Below are 21,047 nucleotides of genomic sequence, written 5' to 3'. Positions count from 1 at the left end.
GGACAGTCTCATGCCGTCAGTGAAGTGTGACATCCGGCATATAAAAGAATTATGAGCACACAATATTAAAAATAAACGTAATTTATAAAAGATAAATATGTGGGATATTGGGTGGCTTTTCCCAGACCAAGAAAACAAAGCGATGCATTTTATTCGAGCTTAGAAACTCCATCAATCCGAACACAAATCAAAGGAAAGATGGGCTTCCCAGGCCCCCAAAGCCTTACTTCTTTCTGCTAAGTTCCGGCTCATTTTGCCTCAACAAGTTATTCCTTTTTCCTCTCTGTCTTGATTCTCCCCAGTAATGACAGACAATATTCAAAAAGAGGAATATAATATTCTAGATCCTGCTGTTAATTAATCTGCACAGAGAACATAACTTGTATTTCTTATTTATGGTTTTTACAGGCATCAATTTTTTTATTTCATTTTTAACTCAAATTGGAATCTTCATGTTAATAGCTTTCGACATCCCGTTGCTTAAAGACAGAGCCGGCAAGCTGGCAAGGGTGACCAGCTGTAAATCATCTCAAAGGGTCTTTGGTGCCTTGTTCATTTTCCTGCTAGAGGAACAGAATTGATAGCCTGATCCGTAAATTGTGAAATAAAACATGATAATTAAAACTCAGAAAGTAAACAGCAAGAAAAAAAATAGATGAAGGAGAGTCACAGGAAATCCCACCATCCAGACACAGTTACTCTAAATAGTTTGCAGTATCTTTTTGCAGAAATCGATCATGCCCTTCCATATCCGTAGAAACATAAATAAATGCAACGGTTTCTAAATGCTGCCCTCCCCTATTTAGGCATTGTAGCATTACACACGTCGTTTAAATACTGCACTGGTGTTCCCGGAATTGAAAGCAGCATGCATTAGATTAATCAAGAATTAATTGTATTTCCTAATTTTGCTTTCTGAACCAATTTGACAAACCTTACCTACTTCCATGTTTTACCTTAGTATTTTATCCTTGGTTTGTTTGCTTAGAGCATTTCAACCAAGCTGTTGATTTTCACCTCCTAAGTGTGTCTGAATTCACCCTCTCCTCCATCTCGGGAAGCACAAGCACATCCTGGCACCAGAGTGCCCTGTGTGGACCCTGAAGGAGCCTTCTTCCTGGCCAAGGCAGACGGGCTGGCCACGTGACATCAGGGACCTGATGGCCACCACTTGAGCTTCACCTGCATCGTCTTCTACCTGCCTCACCTGATGTGAAGCAGTTTCTCCTTAACAATGAGCCCTCTTGGCCTTTGTTGGAGGGGGGGGCGGGTCCTCTCTTTCTCTGCTCTTCCTCACTATCAATCCCAGGAAAGGAGAAGTCTTCCTGGCACTTCAAACACAACATATGCAAAACCAAACATTGATCTTCCCCCTCCCTCCCCCAAAGTATTCCATCTCAATTTTCCACCTTTTAGTTAATGGCTACTTGAGGTTATTCCTCTATCTTTAAAATGGCTCTATCTTTAAAATACGCCCTGAGACTTATTTTTTGTCACCTCCATTTCCACCCCCAGGACCACGCCACCACCATCATTTGCCTGGATTACTGTACTCACCTACATTCTAACAAACCTCCTTGCTTCCGCCATTCCTCCACCTCTCCTACCCCAACCGGGCTCTGCCCCCACAGACCCAGTCGAGGGGAGTCAGAGTGATTCTCTGCTCAGGACCCTCCATGACTTCCAATCTCACTCAAAGCAAAAACCAAGGTCTTCATCATGGCTCACCAGGCCCTACATGATCTTCCCGCATAAGATCTAAGATAATCTCTTATTCTCCTTCCTCTTTGCTACTCCTCACCAGTCCACATTAGCCGTCTTGCTATTTCCTCCAAAGCCAGCATGTTCCTGCCTTAGGACCTTTGCACTGGTTGGTTCTTCTGTCCCGGATGCTCACTTATTCCCAATTATCTGCATAGCTGACTCCTCACCCCCTTTAGGTCTTTGCTCACATGTTGTCCTCTCAGTGATTATTTCTGTGACTGCCCCATTAAAAGCAGAATTTACCCAGTCCTTTTCCTTGGGCAGGGCTTCCCTTTTCTGCCTTATTTTCTCCTCATGAGAGTAAGAATTTTTGTTTATATTCTCTATACTTTATCCTCAATTTCCAGAATAATGCCTGATACTTAGTAGGTGCTGAATAAATGTTTGTTGAATGAATGAATGACGGTCTCCCTGCTTCTGTGTTTTTTTTCCTTTGCAGAGACATTTCTTCAAAATGCATAAATGAGGGTCACCTGGGTGGCTCAGCCAGCTGGGTGTCTGACTCTTGATTTCGGCTCAGCTCATAGTCTTGTGGTTTGTGGATTGAGCCCCATGTCGGAGTCTGTGCTGACAGTGTGGAGCCTGCTTGGGATCCTCTGTCTCCCTCTGTGCCCCTCCTCTGCTTGTACTCTCTGTCTCTCAAAATAAGTAAATAAACATTTTAAAAAAGGCATAATTGAGGGGTGCCTGTGTGGCTCATTTGTTTAAAAATCTGACTCCTGATCTCAGCATCATGAGTTCAAGCCCTGAGTTGGGCTCCATAATGGGTGTGGAGCCTACTTAGAAAAAACAAACAAAACCAAAACCAAAACCGCATAACTGATTATTTCACTGGTCCCCGAAAACTCTTCAAAGCCTTCCAGCTGCTCATAGGATGAAGACATACATTTGAAGTATAGTGTATGATGCCCTATCTGATCTGAGTTCTGTCTGTTATTTTCAAATGATGCCATTTACTCTGTCACTTTTTACATTCAAGCTACCTTGGACTTCTGTTATCCCCTAGAAAATATAATTCTCCTTTCCACCCCAGGACCTTTGAATACACTGCTCCCTTTTCCTGAGCTGCCTCTCTCCCCACTCTTCAGTGTTTTACTCTAATAGCATTAAAAACAATCTATTGTTTGGGACTGAACAGGAAGTGACTAGCCAGTTGTTTGGTTACATACAGAAAAACAAGTTGATTGTCTTGAGTGTTGATTCCCTACTTCTTGTGCATGGACCGTGTATAATCACAGCCAGTTTTCTCAAACACACAGCTGTATTCATTCATCATTTATTTATTCCTTTCTTCAGAACACATTTATTCAGTGCCCATGAAAAGCACCGTTGAGTCCAATGTTTCAAGGCTTGAAAGTGGGCTGTCTGGCTGGCTATCAGTCCACATCTACGACCCACATCCATCCCCAGCCCCTGGGCGTGGGCCCGTGTCTGGCCCTGGGGGTACAAAGAGAAGGAAGGCCAAGTCCCGCCTTTGAGGGCTAGAGGTCAGAGGAACTGGTACTTAGGCAAAAACCCAGACATCTTCCTCCCTCCCCGCTTTGTCATTGGTCTTTTTATGTTCCCCAGCTCGTTAAAACCACTATTAAGCTGTTTTCATTATTTTTTCTCTTTTCTGCCTTTCTTTCTTTGTAAATATGATTTAAAATTTCCGTAATAGCCTCACTTAATGGCAACTGAAATGATTTGCTTTGAGAAAACTGACGAGTTGGAATGTTGAATTTATATGTAGTGGATATCCATAAACGGTAATGGCAATATTCTTGAATAATAAAATTTAAATGATATATTTATTCCTTTCAAATAACAGTACAAGAGAACCACTAAATGATGGTAGGGAGAATATTAATATTTTCCATTAATATATTATTAAAATGGAAAAATACCTCTCTTGCATCTCATGTTCATCTCCGAAGTGAATTAAAGCGGGTATAAGGGCCTGCTCTTCTATTGGCTGCAGGAAATAATGTGCTTAACAGATTTACTGTCTCCTGGCCGTCATCATTATCATCCACAAACACTCAGGGAGCACCTACTGGAGGCAGGAGATGTAGTGCGGGGGGCTTTCCATCGTTTCATCTCGCTGAGAAGATGGGGCAGATTTATGACAAAGACGGGTAGCAATACGGTGCACTGAGTGGCAAATGACATTGAAAATAAGCGTAATAGGAGTTGAAAGTAAGGAGAAGTCATTGAAAGGAGTTGATCTTGATCTAGAATGAAAGACGGGTGTCACACGGAGCTTTTCGGGACAAGGCGGGAGACGGGGTGTCGCCCGCGCTTGGGGAGCGAGGCGAGGAGGGGGTGCGGCCCTGCGCCCTTGGCGGACCGCGGGCGGCGGTGCCCGCTGCCACTTACCCGCACGACGGGGCGTGGGGACGGGGCAGCGCCTCACACGTGCTCCCCGGATTTTCACAGCGCGCCTGCGAGGGAGACCCCGTTTTACGGAAGACGGCAGCGGGCGTGCAGCGGCTGACGGCCCAGGATCCCACAACCCGCACGAGGCAGAAGCAGATTCAAACCCGGACGTTCCGGCTCTACACTCGGGGCTCTCACCCCGGAGCCCCGTGGTCTCAAAGGGCAGGCTGCGGGATCTGGGGTTTCTCCGGCCCTTCCTGGGCGAGGAGGGCGCTACCGAGGCGTGACAAGGGCCCCTGTGNGGGGGGAGGGGCTGAGGCAGGGACGGGGAGGGGCAGAGCCGCCTCGCGCATGCGCCCACGAAGGGGTAGCAGGCCCCTGGAGCCCGGGTTGGAGAACCTGGGTTGTGGCCTCGCAAACACATTCTAGTCCATCTACTCAGGCGCCAATCACAGGTAATAATTTCCCACGCGGGCCGCGGCAGGAACGATGTCGGGGAGCACTGAAGTCAGGGACATTTGCCAGGAGGCCAGCGGCGGAGAAGAAAAAGGGGTTTTCCCGAGGGACGCGGTGTGCCTGGAATCCGCAGGACTTGTTGCCTGGGTGGCCCCCCAAACGGGGATGGCGGAGCATTTGGGAATTCGGGTGTCTTGGAGGGGCCGGCACTTTCAGAAGCGGAGGGTCTGGGGGAGGCCTTCAATGCCTTACGTTTGAGGGGTGCCAGGGCATTCCCTCAAGGCTTCCTAGTTTTTTATTTTGGCCTGATATTTGGGCATAGTCCTTACTGATTTTTTCCCCTGAATGAATTCTTCCATTTTTTTCTAACTTTAAGTATCAATTATTAAGAAATATAGTGTTTGAGGTGTGAGAAAAACAAATTTTCATTATCAATTATTAAAAAAATTTAATGTTTATTTTTGAGAGAGAGAGCGAGTGCAAGCTGGGGAGAGAGAAAGAGAGAGAGAGGATCCGAAGCAGGCTGCACACTGTCAGCACAGAGCCCAATGCGGGGCTGGAACCCACAAACCTCGAGATCATGACCTGAGTGGAAACCAAGAGTTAACCCGCTGAGCCACCCACACTTTGTTAGAAAAACAAATTTTCAGCAGCAGTTTGAGGATGGCCTTGAAAAGTTAGAAAGAATCCATCTGGCCGTGCCTTCCAAATGCATGGAGGGTTTTCTAGAACTCTCTGCAGTGTGGAGAGAGTGGTAAAGATCTCGGGGTCTAGAGTCAGATTGCCAGCTGGGTGTGCAAGTCACTCAACCTCATTGTACTCCAGTTCGATCCCCTGTTGAAAGGGGATAAAGAGTGCTGTCGGCTTTGTAGTTGTGTGGCTCATAGGAATTAATGCAGGTGCAACACAGTGCACCTTGGGGCGCCATTAAATGGTAGCACCAACATGGAACTGATTAGGTGAAACCCTCGCACATGAAGAAGTGCACAAACACAGGCATGAGTGGGAATGGGAGTTACTGATGTAGTTGGGGACCGCGTTTCAATGTGGCAGTGACTGAAAGAGTAGATAGTACAGCATCTTCTGAGAAATGTTCGTAAAGTCTTGATAAGCCATATGTGTGCAGCACCGCTGGGCTCTGGGAGGTTGGGACACGTGGGTGGAGAACATTAATGCCTTAAAAATCCGTTTGGGGCGCCTGGGTGGCTCAGTCGGTTGAGCATCCGATTTGGGCTCAGGTCATGATCTCACCACTCGTGGGTTCGAGCCCCGCATTGGGCTCTGTGCTGCCAGCGCAGAGCCTGGAGCCTGCTTCAGATTCTGTGTCTCCCCCTCTCTCTGTCCCTCCCCTGCTCATGCTCTGCCTCTATCTGTTTCTCAATAATAAATAAACGTTAAAAATTTCTTTAAAAAAAAATCCATTTAACCTGATCCAGGGGGAAATAAACTTAACTCATGAACTTCTGGGAAGCAGATGCTATGTTCTTTATTCTTTGCCTTCCTCATTGATTTTACTTATTACCTTTACTGATTACAACAGTGACACTTGCTCACTGAGAGCATCTGACACTTATAAAACAGTGTTACTCTGGAGACGCAAAACAACAAACGAGGCACTTTGTGCTCATATTATGGTGTTTTTATTTTCTATCCATATTTCTTACAGAGCTAAGCTGATATTGTATAGTGAAGGCTATAGCTTGCCTTTTGTTGTTGTTGTTGTTTAACATTGAATTACATAAAATTTTTTCCTCCACACTCTTTTCTGCATTGTTCTCCATAAATATTATTCTTAATGGATACACAGTGTTTCTTAAAATGCTGACTCCCTCTTTTACTAACCATTTTACTACCGGTGAACTTCGAGGTCCTTTCTCAAACTTATTTTTACAAATGATACTAAGGGGAACATTCTCATGCTGCATCTTTGTCCGGTGTTTGGCTTATTTTTTTCATTAAAAAAATTTTTTTTTGTCTTTGTTTTGAGAGACAGAAACAGTGAGTGAGCGGGGGAAGGTCAGAGAGGGAAGGAGACACAGAATCCAAAGCAGGCTCCAGACTCTGAGCTATCAGCACAGAGCCCGACATGGGGCTTGAACCCACAATCCGTGAGATCATGACCTGAGCTGAAGTCGGATGCTTAACCGACTGAGCCACCCAGGCGCCCCTGGCTTATTTCTTTCAGGATAATTTCTGAAAGGGAAAAATCTTAGGACACATACCCTCTGCCCCCAAATGTTTTAACCCAAAATGAATTGTCCAGAGAAGAAGTCTTAGAATTTAGTAGGTTTTAAAACTCAAGCTGACCTGGGTTCAGAAGGATAGTTTTTGCTTCCATGGGAGACAATCCTGATCTTTAAGAATAATCACTGCAGAGCAAGACGGTGTCTGCAATGAGAGAGGTAGTGTCTACTTTCTCAGTGCATATAATCTCTCTGGGAAACAAATGAGAGAGGTTTGCTCCCTGATATACCTACAATATTTTTATTTGTGAAAAAGTGATCTTATTAAAACTTTTAAGTGTCTTAGAATTAAAATTTCCTGAGAGGAATGGAACCCTCCATGTTCGGCATGTTTATACATTTTAGGACTGCTTGGACTTCCCTGGAAGATCGTAAGCCCACTGGTGTATTCACACAGAATGGCCACTATAGTCATCCTCTGACCCTCTCGAGTTCCATGCCTACTTGGGAGAGCAAGATGGCCCGAGACATTACAAGGGTAAATACGCTCCTGTTGTAAGGAAGTTGTATGCCAGGGATATATTTTATGAACGTAAAATTCTAAGACGGTTTAGGAAGGAAAACATCTCTGTTTTTCTATTTCTATTGAAAGTTACATATGTTCTGTAGGAACCTACTGATACATTATCATAAATCAGGATAATTCATTGATTTATATTAAATGAATTCCACTGCTTCAAAGCTCATCTCTATTTAGTATAGCAGTGAATGTATTTATTTTGAACAAAAAAAATCTTCGCACATATGAAGCCATCTAATATTCATATTCATGTAATATGATTCTCATAAAGAAGGTGGCACGCCTTAACAACATTATTGTAACATATTGCCAGGAAGCACTCAACTGACAAGTTGCTTTCTTGGCTCCCTTGTGGGGAAACGAGGTTCAAAGACGTTGGGTGACTTGCTCAAGGTCCTGTGGGGAATAAAGGACAAGGCAAAAGCAATCTAGACTTTCTAGAACATTCTGTTGACCCAACATTAAAGAGCAGAGTTTAGGCATCCTCATCCTTACCGGTGGGTTTGATGAGAACGGCCAAGAAGTCTGTCGTGAAAGAACTGACATAGAGGAGGATGCAGGGCGCCTTGGTGGTACTGAAGCTGAAGTGGATCCCCTCGTGGGCCAGGTCCGGAGGGGAGTTGTTCTGATCAGGGGAGATGTCTGACCTGGTGCCCGAATCTTTGGCACTGGCCCCCGATGCCTGGAAGTTATACCGGAGCCACATCCCCTCTTCAAAAAATGCGCCGACATCTGTTGGAAAGAAAAGGACAGAGACCACTGAAAAATGAGGAGAAATCGGATATCCTGACACCGTCGACAATTTAAGCTCTGGTAGACAGTTAATTTTGTAGTAGCCTCAGTTCATAGAGGGCAGGTCCTGACTCTGGGAGGGGATCAGATTGAGCTAAGAGACAGATCTTGTTTCATCAACAGGAATAACCTATAAAAAAATCATGTAAGGAGGTCGGTAAATTAAAAAAATATTAATAAAAATTAAGAAACTGAAATCATACTGGAAAAAATTTTCATGTCCAGTACTTAGGCCAAAGAACTAATTTAGGTAGAAGAGATAACTTTGGAAATAAAGGCAGTGGGATAACATAAACACCAGTTTAAGGAGCTCTTGGGCATCCTCTCTGGGACTGGAGTTGGTCTGGATGTTCACAAAGGAGAGCCCTCCACAAAACCCTGGGGAAGTCCCGGGAGGCAGTGAAGCTAGAGAGAACTGGGTTCGAATCTGGCCATAAATTAGCTGTGTGGCTTTATGGGAAGTTACTTAACTAATTTCTTTCTTTTTTTTTTTTAAGTTTATTTATTTTGAGAGTTGGAGAGTGCAAGCAGGGGAGGGGCAGAGGTAGAGGGAGAGAGAGAGAATCCCAAGCAGGCTCTGCACCGAGCACAGAGCCTGATGCAGTGCTTGAGCTCACAAACGGTGACATCATGACCTGAGCCCAAATCAAGAGTCGGACGCTTAACCCACTGAGCCACCCAGGTGACCCTTAACTAACTTCTTGAGGCCTCAGTATTTTATATACGAGAGACTATAATAATGAAAATTGCAAAAGATAATGTGAAGTGATCAGCCCAAAATAAATAGTACCTATTACTATTATTACTATTAAGAAGTTAGAAGAACATTTGCTAACCCTTCATTGGTATTTGTCGATGCCTAATTTGCAAATTGGTTCTTAATCACTTCCTGGTAGACCAGCTCCTCTGATGATTCGCCCATTGTTTGCTCCCCAGTGCTCCAAAATCACCTCCTAACTCAGGGCAAAAGCCTGAGGTTCCCTCTTCAGCTTTGGTCTTCGTTGTTACAGCTCCCTTGCCCTCTGCATGTGCCCTTCTGAACATGTTTTGCAAACTTCATTGCCCGTGCGTGGAACCTGTTATTCTCACAACACCCGACGTCCACTAAATTAACACCGTGAAGAACACATTTTGTGAAACACAGCTCTACATTGTCATGAATAGGAGAGGACAAATTCCAAAAGGATTCTTTCACCTGGAAATTCAGAAGTTTATTCTGTTAAATAATTCTAGAACAGATTCAGCACAGCGTGGTGAATCAGGGTCTGGAGTCAGACACCTGTGGACGGATCTGGACCTACTTACCGTGTCAACTTGCTAAGCAACATGTTAGCCTGTTAAGCAACCTGCAGCGTGTGAGACTGTCTTACATAATTAAGAGCCATCTTGCTCAAAATGCAAGTGCCTTTGATGGGCGACACAGGATGAAACGCCGCTTAACCCACACTAGTCACTGAATGACTTACTGGGATGTCAGATGCCACACTTGAAGACCTACTTCTGTCGGGCAGTGGGCATGGGAGACACATGTCAACAAATTGAAATCTTTCTGGTGAGTGTTATGGAGGTCAACTCAGCAGACTCTGTGGTAAGAACCCCCATCTCTACCTGGAGGATCCTGAGTTGGCTTTCCCATGCTTTCACCAAATGTTTATTGGGTGCCTTCTGCTGTGTGCTGAGGTTACAATCTCTGCTCCCAAGGAGCCCTTGATCTAGAGGATTTAGACTACCAGGCATCATCAGAAGGCAGTGGGGGAAGCACAGGACCAGGTAATACAGGGGGCCCTGGAATATGAGGGGCACCAGGCCTGTCTCCAGGGGCCAAAGAAGATGCCTTGGAGAAAAGACATGGAAGCCGAGACTCAAAGAACCAGAGGCTCTATAAACATGGCGGGGAAGCCCAGCTTTCCAGGTGAGGGAGCAGCGTGCATTAATGCTTGGAGCAGAGACAGTGCAGTCGGAGGGATCATACGTCGGGTGAAAGACATATGGTCTTTTTACAGTATCAGTTGTTCATGCAAGACTCATTAGGCCCCCACTACATTTTAGGTTGGGTGTTGGGGAAACAGTGAATGAAGAAGAGATAATCGCTGCGCTCAGCAGTTCAGAGTCCAGAGGGATGGACGGACATTCCTAGGCCAGCTGCTGTGAAAGTGTCTAACAGATGGTAGGGGCTGGGATTGGGGGGGGCAGTCAAGGAGAGCAAGCAGGGCAGGTCACCTGAAGCAGACACCCCAGGGGGTTCACCGGGCCACCAGAGGATGAGGGCTCATGATTTGAGAATGTGTTTGGGCCATGTAGGAGGCATCATCTGTAGCTGGTGCCTGGAGGTCACGGAGTCCTCTGAACAAGCCAGAGGCAGAGAGACAGGGGCAACGTATTGGAAGAGATAAATGTATCTGGCACTTGAAACTCAAGATCGAGGCCCTAAGAACCTGGGCCTAGGGAGAGCTTCCAGGCAGCAGAGGCTGGGGAAGCAGGTAAAGCTGTGGGAGCCCCAGGCACCCCAACTACAAGTGCCACATGTTGCTGGCAAGAACCCAGGCTTCCCTGAGGCACCTCCAGTCACTGCACTTCCAGAGAGTGGGCTGAACCAAGCCCCCGATAACATGTCTCTGCCAAAATGCTGGTTTTCAGGCCTATCTCTGGAATTTAGCTCAGAGGACCCAACTCAGAGGGTCTTTGGAACCGCAGGTAAAACAGATTCCACAGACGATGCTTGTGCACACAGGGGTTTGAGATCCTGGGAGCCTAGGCCGAGGCAAGACAGCGCACCCAGCCGAGGAGGTAGCTGAGCGGAGGCGGAGTGGGACTTGATGCATTCCTCAGCTAGAGGGGCCACCGCCATTCCAAGGTGGATCATGAACAGAGATTTAGAAAGTGAAGGGTTTTAGATGAACCAACCAAAAAATATGCTACAGAGAATACTTCTGGTGTATTTTAGAGTCATCGTTAAAAAGCTTTATGGATTCATGTCAGTTTGGAGGAAGGAAAATACCAGGCTTAAAAGTGTTATTCTGAAACCACATCATAAACCAACTGTTAAGTCAGGGCCGGGAGTGCCGTGAAACACTTTGGTATCTCAGCGGCAGATTTACAGCTGTCATTTCACTGTTGCACGTGGTTTTTAAGGAAATACCAAATCAGGGAATGCAATATCATTAAGGAAAGGAATACTCTCATCCTTTCTGAATGAATGACCAAAATAACACTAATTTAACAAGCCCCAAGTAACATCTTTTCCCTCACTAAATGATCAAAAATTATTGATTTAGAATGCTTAATTTATAGTTTTATACTAATATGAGATGGTTTACGTTTTATGATGTTCATTTTTTTAGATAGAAAAAAATGATAAACTTGGAGCCTTGTTACTCTAAGATGTATTATAAAAGAGCTTTGTGGAATTATATCATGTTTCTCAAAATTCCAAACAACAGTATGTCATCTGCAGACTCAGGATCATAAGGATGCCAGAAACCTGGAAAGCAGGCAAGCTACCTTGTCATAATCATTTCTTGGTTCTTGAAATAGATCCCTGGTTGACGAAGAAAAGTCTGCAAATATTTGGAATAAAATCCACAAACTGTCCATCCAGAATAATAACATAAAGATAAACTTTTCCTTGTCTAACCAAATTCCTGACGTTTACCATGGAAAAGCAATGCCACTCACCTCTGTTATTGTTATTTATTTATTTGCTTGTTTGTTTATTTATTGACACAGAGAGAGAGACAGAGAGAGAGAGAGAATGTGAGCAAGTGGAGGAGGGGCAGAGGGAGAGGGAGAGAGAGAATCCGAAGCAGGCTCCATGCCCAGAACAGAGCCTGACACAGGGCTTGATCTCATAACAGTGAGGTCATGACCTGAGCTGTGTGAGATCATGACCTGAACTGAAATCAAGAGTCTTATACTTGATTGATTGAGACACCCAGGTGCCCCACTTACCCCCATAATTAAATGGTCCCTTATCTTTTTCTTCTCACGTTCAAGAATCCCATTTCTTTTTGCCTTTCCACTTAGGATATATTTTGCAACCTGGTTCTTTTCATTCTCTCACTTCCCCATGAGCATCTGGAATTGAAAGTCCCTAATTCTCCAAATGGGCTCTTTTCCAAAAGTTTATTTTAAAGTCAGTAACTTGCAACTTGGACATATTTCCCCACAGGAACAATGCCGCAAGTGGTGGTTAGTTGGCAGGGAGAGTCCACCAATGCTGAATAACCAACTGGATGCATAATACATGAGAACTGAAGAGTGCCATTGTGTCAACCATTGAAAAACAACAACAACAAAAGCCAAGGTTTATTTTGAACGTGGGAATTCCAGGGAACTCTGCTCCCACGAGTATTTTATCTGATGAGTCCAGGGGCACGCTGGCAAATGTGAAATGGCTAGTTCTCCGGGTAGGGGAGCCCTGACTTACAGTGTTTGCCTATCACTGTGGTGTCAACACCCCCAGCCGGCTGATGTCAAGCTGCTAGCACATCGCTCATTTGGAGCGGAGAGGAGATGAGCACAACTGGTCTCCCAGCCTGTGTGGACCGCCCCCAGCCCGTGATCTCGCATAGTCACTGACCCAGTCCCTCAAGCGAACCACATTGTTGGCCATAACTGGGTGGCTCAGATGACAGAAGTCTATTTTCACAGTTCCGGAGGCTGTAAGCCTAAGATGAGGTGCTGGTGGATTGTTTTCCCAGGGGTGGTCTCTATTCCTGACTTGTAGACAGACATTGTTCTTGCTATATGCTTACAAGGCAGAGAGAGCGAGCTGGGGATGGGGGAGTTCAGGGAGAGAGCACTCCTCCTCTTACAAGGGCACTAATCCCATCCTGGGAGCCCCACCCCCACGACTTCATCTCAACCTAAGTATGACTTCCAAAAGCCCCATCTCTACACAATGTCGCATTGGGGGTTAAGGCTTCAACACAGAAATTTGGGGGGTCACGAACATTCAGCCCATGACAGAAGGCTTCTTTCTGTTTATCTCTGCTGCAAACAAACACTTTAATATTTGCTTCCTCCTTCCTGCTGATCACAGCTCTCTTCTATCTCGTCCCGTGACCCCGGATCCTGAAAGCTCTCTGCGGCTTCTATAGAACCTAGGAGGAATTGCTGGGGAGCAGATCCCATAACAGAGAAAAGATGGGCCTGAGCCCCAGCCTCATGAAGCTTTCTCATGGCTGAATTCCACAGCCCAGAATGATCACTCTCATCAACTGCTTTTCCATTCATCATCTAGTAAAAAAGCACGTTAGTGTTGTGGAGCTCTGGTCGTAGAAACCTTGGCCATCACTCCTCTCCTGCATTAGGCCTGGCCCCTTCCAGGGCCATGTGCAAGGCCCAGCTCTTCTTCACCTTGCTTTCTGTTGTACTCCCTGGCCTTACACTGGCAAAATCTACTTTTTCTCCCCAACTGTACCTCTTTGAATTTCCCTTCTGAGTTTTTTACTCTGTTTGCTTGATGTTTTCTTCAATTTACTATAATCGCTTTGGACTAACAACATTGAGTCGGGATGGGTTAGCATTCACCTTTACTTGTTCTGTTTACCCCCCGGTGACTACATAACTTTTGTAACCACTTTCCTACCATTCTCTAAAGGCCAGGGTACTTGCGGGTCAGTTTCTATGTAATAAGCTTTAAGCAGCTGAATCTTCACAGGGTTGAAGAGATACCAAAGAAAAATCTCTCAAGTTTAGCCTGAATGGCATGTGCTACCTGTGAGATACAAGTGTAGAGTATATTACTTTAAACACATCAATAAGCTATATGATCAATGAGCTGACTGTGGGAACTGGGGGGTGGGGTGGGGCCCTCCTTGCTTGGAGTTTAAGAGCCAATGGCACTAAACAACTTTGCTCGCTTCTTAAATGGGAAAATAGTTTGCTTCCAGAATTTCCATAGTCATGCTCCTGAAACTGTGTTAGTAAGCATTACTGGGAAATATGGTGGACAGTAGGTTAGAATGCTCTAGAAAGAGCAATAGGGTGAGGACCCCATCGTGGTAAGTTCCATCTGACACGCAGCCAGGGATTAATGTGTATATGTGGAGGCCAGGGATCCAAAGATGTGGGGTTAATCTTGGTTTTACCACCCACCAGCCCTGGTCTGGCAGGTCTTTTAATTGCTGTGGGCTTTAAATCATTCCCATCTTAAAGGAATCCTCCCTTGAACTTACAGTTTCCTCTGGCTAGCAACCAGTCTTTTTTTGTATTTTCTTTCTTCCTTCCTTCCTTCCTTCCTTCCTTCCTTTCTTTCTTTCTTTCTTTCTCTTTCTCTCTTAAGTTTTTTAAATGTTTCAAAAATATGAGACAGAGATAGAGACAGCATGAGCAGTGGAGGGTCAGAGAGAGAGAGAGGGAGACACAGAATCCAAAGACAGGCTCCAGGCTCTGAGCTACCTGTCAGCACAGAGCCCGACGCAGGCCTCAGACCCACGAACCATGAGATCATGACCTGAGCCGAAGTCAAACGCTTAACTGACTGAGCCACCCAGGTGCCCCTGTATATTCTTTATTTATTAAGTGTCTTCTATAAGCCATGAAGCTATTAGAGATTTAGCAAGGAGTGGATGATATTTAAGTTCATCACTGAAGGAGCATGAGATTTAAGTGGTATTGGGGACAGAGCAGGCATCCTAAAACAGAGAAACAGCATGTGCAAAGGTCCCGGGGAAGGAGGGAATGGAGAGGCCAATGAAAAGAAGGCCAAGAAGATGAAAAGGCAAAAATTCAGGGGACAGTGATAGAAGAGAGCCTAGAAAGAGTGGGATCTTGTGGCTTTTTTGTGTAGAAGGTAGAGGGTAACTTTTGTAACCACTGGAGGTGGTTTTGTAACTTTTGTAACTCTGTAGGGTTTCAAGTAGAGGTGACATAATCTGATTTGCAGTTTTAAAAGCTCATTCTGGCTGCAGTTTGGTGAATGGATTGGCCTAAGAGGAGAACGTGTCACCCCTAAACTTAAATTTCATCCTGTTCTTACAATTTGGAATATCACTGGGGGTATGGGAGGTGGCCACTAGGTACATCTCAAAGAATCTGTTAATTTTCTGAAACTTCAGGTAAAATTTAATGTGTATTTTTCTGAGGAGAGGGCTTTAGTTTTTTTTTTATCTTTTTTTTTTTTTTTTAATTTTCGGGGGGCAGAGAGAGGGGCAAAGGATCCAAAGCGGACTCCATGTTGATGGCACCTCCGTGATGCAGGGCTCGAACTCATGAACCGCGAGATCATGACCTGAGCCGAAACTGACTGAGCCACCCTGACGCCCCAGAGAGGGTCAGTAGTTTTAATCAGATTTCATGACTTCATCGCCAAAAGTTTAAGGAAACATAGTAAACATCACTTCACTCAGAAATGACACACTGAGACGCCCCGTGGGGGGAGGGCTCTGTGCTAGATGCAGGCTGCACCTCCAGGTGACCTTCCCCTCATGCTGCTCTGGACCTGCTCCTTCCCCAGCCCCGTCTCCCATCCCGCGCATCCTCTGCCTGTGGTCTGGCCAGGCCGGCTTACTTGCTTCTAGAACTCCGCCTTCCTTCCCAGCCGCCTCTTCTTCCATGATCAACCTCCTTCGATCCCAGCCAGTGTCCACGACTAAGTACCACCACCCGCAGCACCTCGCGGTTCTTTGTCATAACTTGAGTCCCACAAGTGTAACTTGTTTGCTGTTCATTTAGTCAACACGTCTTGGAATCTCACTGTATGCCAGGCCCATGCTGATAACAACAGCGAACAGGAGCCAAGGACTTTTCCCCAAAGCAGTTCACAGTTGGTTGGGAGATAAACGCCTCATTAGAATACAGTGTAAGATCCAGAATAATAGAGTCACAGGTGAGGAAGGTCGGCTCATTCTGTGGGGAAGTCTGGGCTCCTTCACCAGAAAGGTGACAGTCAGTAGGTATTTGCAAGATGCGCAAGGTGGACAGTCCCCCCTCCCCGCTATGTGGGAAAAAGCCTGAATAAAGGCATGGCAGAGTGGTGTTCAGGAAATGACGTCAGAGCTTCTCAGCCTCGGCTGTGCTTTTTTTTTTTTTTAAATCTAAAGCAAACTCTCAGATAATCTGATTTCATTGGTCTGGGGAAAGGCTAGCCTATTTTACTATTTTTTTTGGCATTATTGCAACAAGCGGCCAGGGTGGAGCACTGCTGTTGTAGGTAGTTGGGACCATGGTATGAAGTGTGGGGAGGTATGTGGCCAGGACCTGCTGCTGGGAAAGAAGGCAGCGTTGAGGTTTAGGAAGGGTCTTAAATCGCTTGCTTCAAAAATTTTTAGGAGAACAATATACTTGGAAATCATTTCAAATTTATAGAAAAGTTGCAAGATTAATACCAAGAATCATACCCTCCGTATCCAGATTCTCTTACTTTTAACATTTCACCATATTTCTGTGTGTGTATATTTTATGTGTGTGTATATATATGTATGTATATATATTTATAGTCTTCTTCATATATATGAAGTATATCTATTGGATGTGTGTGTGTGTGTGTGTACACATTCCTGAATTGTTTAAAAGCAAGCTGGAGTCAGTAAATCAACATCAACATAACTGTATTGTCCTATTTCTGGAGAAATGTATATACAGACAGAAATATTTTCATGCACCCACAAATAGTTTTGGAAAACCATCATAAGGCTATATGTATATGTACATATATATGTATTTCCATGTAGAAAGTTAAAAAAAATTTTTTTAATGTTTTATTTTTTTCTGAGAGAGAAACACAGCGTGAGCAGGGGAGGGTCAGAGAGAGGGAGACACAGAATCAGAAACAGGCTCCAGGCTCTGAGCTGTCAGCACAGAGCCCGACATGGGGCTCGAACCCACAGACAGTGAGATCATGACCTGAGCCGAAGTGAGACGCTTAACTGACTGAGCTACCCAGGTGCCCTGAAAGTTTTTTTTTAAATGTTTATTTATTTTGAGAGAGGGAGAGAGAGGGCAAGTGGCAGAGGGGCAGAGAAAGAGAGAGAGAGAGAATCCCAAGAGACTCCGTGCTATCAGCTCAGAGCCTGATGCAGGGCTTGATCTCATGAACTGTGAAATCATGACCTGAGTCGACGTTAAGAGTTGGATGCCTAACTGACTGAGCCACCCAGTTGCCCTAAGAGTTTTTTAAATAAGCAGGCAGCATAGTGGGCCCACATCTTTCATACTGGAAAGGGAAGAAGAGAGAGGGAAGGCACATGGAGAGACCAGGAAGCTGGACGTTGAATGCTATGTTCATGCATCTGGTAGTTCACTGGCATTTAGGCTTCTAAGGGTGAGAGTAACCTTAGCCAGGCCCTGGCCCTCAGCAGAAATACAATGAATATTTATTGAATTGAGCTGAATCAGATTTGAATTTTTAAAAATAATAACGGTGTATTCAGCTAGTTTGTCCACACTGACCCTTCCCAGTTATTTCTCAATTTCATTCCTTTTATAAAGTAACTTTTTTTGTTTTTTAATGCTTATTCATTTTTGAGAGAGAGGCAGAGACAGAGAGACAGAGCATGAGTAGGGGAGGGGCAGAAAGAGAGGTAAACAGAATCCAGGCTCTGAGCTCTGAGCTGTCAGCACAGAGCCTGACCTGGGGCTCGAACCTACGAATCATGGGATCATGATCTGAGTGGAAGTCTGACGCTTAAACTAATGAGCCACCCAGGCGTCCCTGTAGATTTCTTGAGAGAAATGCCATTTCTGCAACTTAGCAATTATCATTAATTACAATAGCAGTTTCTTAACCAAAGTGTTATAAGATGCATTTAGAATAATACATCCAAAAGAAGGAAATGATTTGCAATTTAACAGATGGTCTTAATTTTGACTGCTTTATCTTCTCTTTATTGGCTTAGTAAACTGGAGTCTTATTTGGACAGACGGGTCAATTGCTTGAATAGCTTTGGTGGATAAAGTTGTCCCCCGATCGCATGCCTTTCTCTGCCTCGTGTCACCTCTGCACTAACTTCATCATCTGCTATGAAGCTGTTGCTTTCAGGAGTTCCATTATTTGCTTAATTGCTTATTTATAAAATTCTTTAATTACATAATTTATGCCTTTTTCAGACACGAGGCGGTATCTATTCATTCTGTTGATAATCAGCAAGTTGCTGCTTCTTTGCTTTTAACTCTAAACACCCCAAATGTTCTTGCTTGCTCAGCTGAGCTGAGGAGCCAAATGGAATTCTGGACTGTAAGGGCTCTTGAGAGGTAAGTGCTACTTTTCATTCATTGTTACAGCCCCAGAATCTAGTGGAAAGAGCCACTCACAGAAAGCTTGTTGATTCAGCGAGTGTACCTTTGACTTGGAGCCAGATTCATATTTACCTGACTTAAAGCAATGAGGTTCTCTTGAATTCTGCGAAGCGTCAGTCACAATATGTGATTTTTATATACAATCTTATATCAATTATTCAACAGCAACACTTCTGATAGAGATGTTATCATCCCTATTTCATAGATAAGGTAACTGAGGCTTAGAGGAGTAATTTGCTGAAGGTTGTCATACTAATCAGGAAGGGACAGTCAAATACAGATTTTCTGGACTTTGTAGCTGATGCTCCCAGCCACGCTTAAAGCAAGTTCCAGCTGTTTTCAAAGAATTCCACAAACTGATTTGTTTGCCGGTTTCTTCTCTTGGAATTTTGTAAAGAAATTAGTTACCAAGGGACCACTGATTGTTTACTACTCACAAACATAAAGACGCAACTGACTCCTTAAGTGATAAAAGCCTATTTCCAGCTAAGACCTTAATCTAAAGAACCAGAAAATCCACCAATTTCCTATTACTTATGATAAACTATAGTAAGTGATTTCTATTTTGAGTTAAAAAACTACAACAATGACAACAACAAAACCACACCCAAAAGTATGGTTGGCCACGAGATTTGAGATGACGTATAATTCCTAAAATCCAGAGCCACTTCCACTTGCTGATGATTATAATAAAAACAGGACATCTATTTTGACATAGGCTATTTTCCTTGAACAAGGAAGGTAAATGGAACTACAGACTGTGACTTTGCTTGTTATTCCTATTCATGTCACCCGTTTTGTCCATGTGACTCCTTTATCCAGTGTGTTAATTACCTTGAGATTTGTGGAAGTGTTCTGACCTAGCCCTGAACTGTCCTTCGGCCAATACAAAGCATCCTCAAGACTGCTGCCTCTTTAGAGAACATGCCACACTGTGGATGTGGCTTCTTTGTGGGTAAAGCCACATTCCCCTTCATGGGTAAGGCTCCATCACACCTGGAGTCTTACTCATTGGATGGGGGCTGGACTCCTGTGGGCAACTGTGATGGTTACATAAACAGAGTAACTGAAAGAAACTCATGTAGGGTTCCTCTCTTGAATGGGGCGAGAATGTATGAAGTATTGGCAGCTCATGGCATTCTACTTCATGCAACTCAAGAACTAGGTGATGTCCCCATAAGGTTGATCTGAGGCCTCATAGGCTTTCTGGACATTATGAAAGTAGATGACGCTATGCTTCTTAAGGAAAAAAAAAAGATGCCTCTTGAAAAGTATTTGTGAGTGACGCCATACAGAGTCTAAGAAGTGGGCAGGCCAAAGGCCAGGAGCAAGCAGCCTTCAAACTGAGCCTCATATCTTCACATTGAACTAACTGCCTGTCTGGTTTGGCCATGACCACCCATCTGGCTTTTGTCCCCCCTACTGGTATCACTTGTTTCTGCGAGAACTAGACTTAAACATTCATTCTTTTGTGAGATAAATTCAAAATATAGTAATTCCAAAGGCTCTCTCACACTAAACTACAATTGGTCGTTCACATATGTATATACTAAGGGTTCCTTGGGTGCACACTATATTTTGTCTGTTGTGTTTCCAGAGTGCAGCACATTTCCTGCAACCTACTAGGTATTGCATGCACACATGATGAATTAATGATGAATTGATGGTATTATGGACCAGTTTGGCCATCTTCATAGTTTTCTCAGAGCTAGAGCCCCAACCAACTCCACTGAGAGAAAATGGAAGACATTTTGGTAACCTATTTCTATTATCATCTATCAGTTTTTGAGGATAGCTTCTTCAGACTTCGAAGAACATACAATATGGGTTAAAAAGCAAAGATTCACCTCAAAGAAATCAAGAAGTACTTGGCTATCCACACATTTTGGAAAAAAATAAGTCCAGGGTTATGAATTATCCAGAGTTGATCTTGAAAATGAGACTGTCATAAAAAAAGTTGTTATACTTTGCCTGCCTCTTGGTGGAAGAAGGATAAAAGGAAAAAGAAGTAAAAATGAGAAGGAGAGGAAGTAAAGAGAAGAAAAAGAATGAATTTAGGACACTCCTTCATTGAATTACTACACACGGCCTTGAATGACCAGCCTCTGCCCCCACCGCAGTGAGGACTCCCTTGAAATCTCCACGTATATGCTTGTAATCTGTTGGGGGGGGGGGAAATTAACCTTGTAGGGCATTTACTGGGTCCTCTTTTCCTTCTACTCCAGTGAAAACAATATTTTCAAGTGAGGAGATAGCTTCAGTTATAAAACTGACAACTAAAATTCTACTTTAATGGTTTTCCCCTCTATTGGAAACTTTTCTCTTCTGTAGATTTTTTTTGAGCATGTCCCTCTTTTTTGCACCACAACTATGGAAAAAGAATAGATTTATTCATTGTTGTGTGCAACTAATTTATTCTTAGAGGAAATAAATTAAAAATACTTGCATGAGGCTTTCTATATGGCTCTACAGATCTCTCTCTACATATACATAAAATCAACCTCAAAGTGGTTTTCCAGAACAGGAGTGTGCGTGTATGTGTGCACGTGTGTGTGTTTTCAGCCAATATGTCTGTAAATGTGTGTGCATATTTTCCCCTGGAAAACACACATGTGTATACACACACACACACACACACACACACACACATTTTCTATGGTAACACAGAATGGTTT

General features: G+C 44.1%; 1 protein-coding gene across 1 annotated transcript in view; it reads right to left on the bottom strand.

Moving 5' to 3' along the window:
• CNTNAP2 (contactin associated protein 2) overlaps positions 1 to 21,047 on the bottom strand; it is a 1,422,049-nt gene that overhangs the window by 144,191 nt on the left and 1,256,811 nt on the right. The window contains exon 21 of the mRNA XM_077778041.1: positions 7,837 to 8,073. Within this exon, the coding sequence (XP_077634167.1) occupies positions 7,837 to 8,073 (237 nt within the window). The remainder of the gene's footprint in view (positions 1 to 7,836; positions 8,074 to 21,047) is intronic.

Source organism: Crocuta crocuta, unplaced genomic scaffold, assembly GCF_008692635.1.
Source record: "Crocuta crocuta isolate KB4526 unplaced genomic scaffold, BGI_CrCroc_1.0 scaffold128, whole genome shotgun sequence".
In the NCBI taxonomy this organism is placed as follows: domain Eukaryota; kingdom Metazoa; phylum Chordata; class Mammalia; order Carnivora; family Hyaenidae; genus Crocuta; species Crocuta crocuta.
The sequence above is the reverse complement of the archived record's forward strand: the minus strand, read 5'-3'. Positions and strand labels throughout refer to the sequence as shown.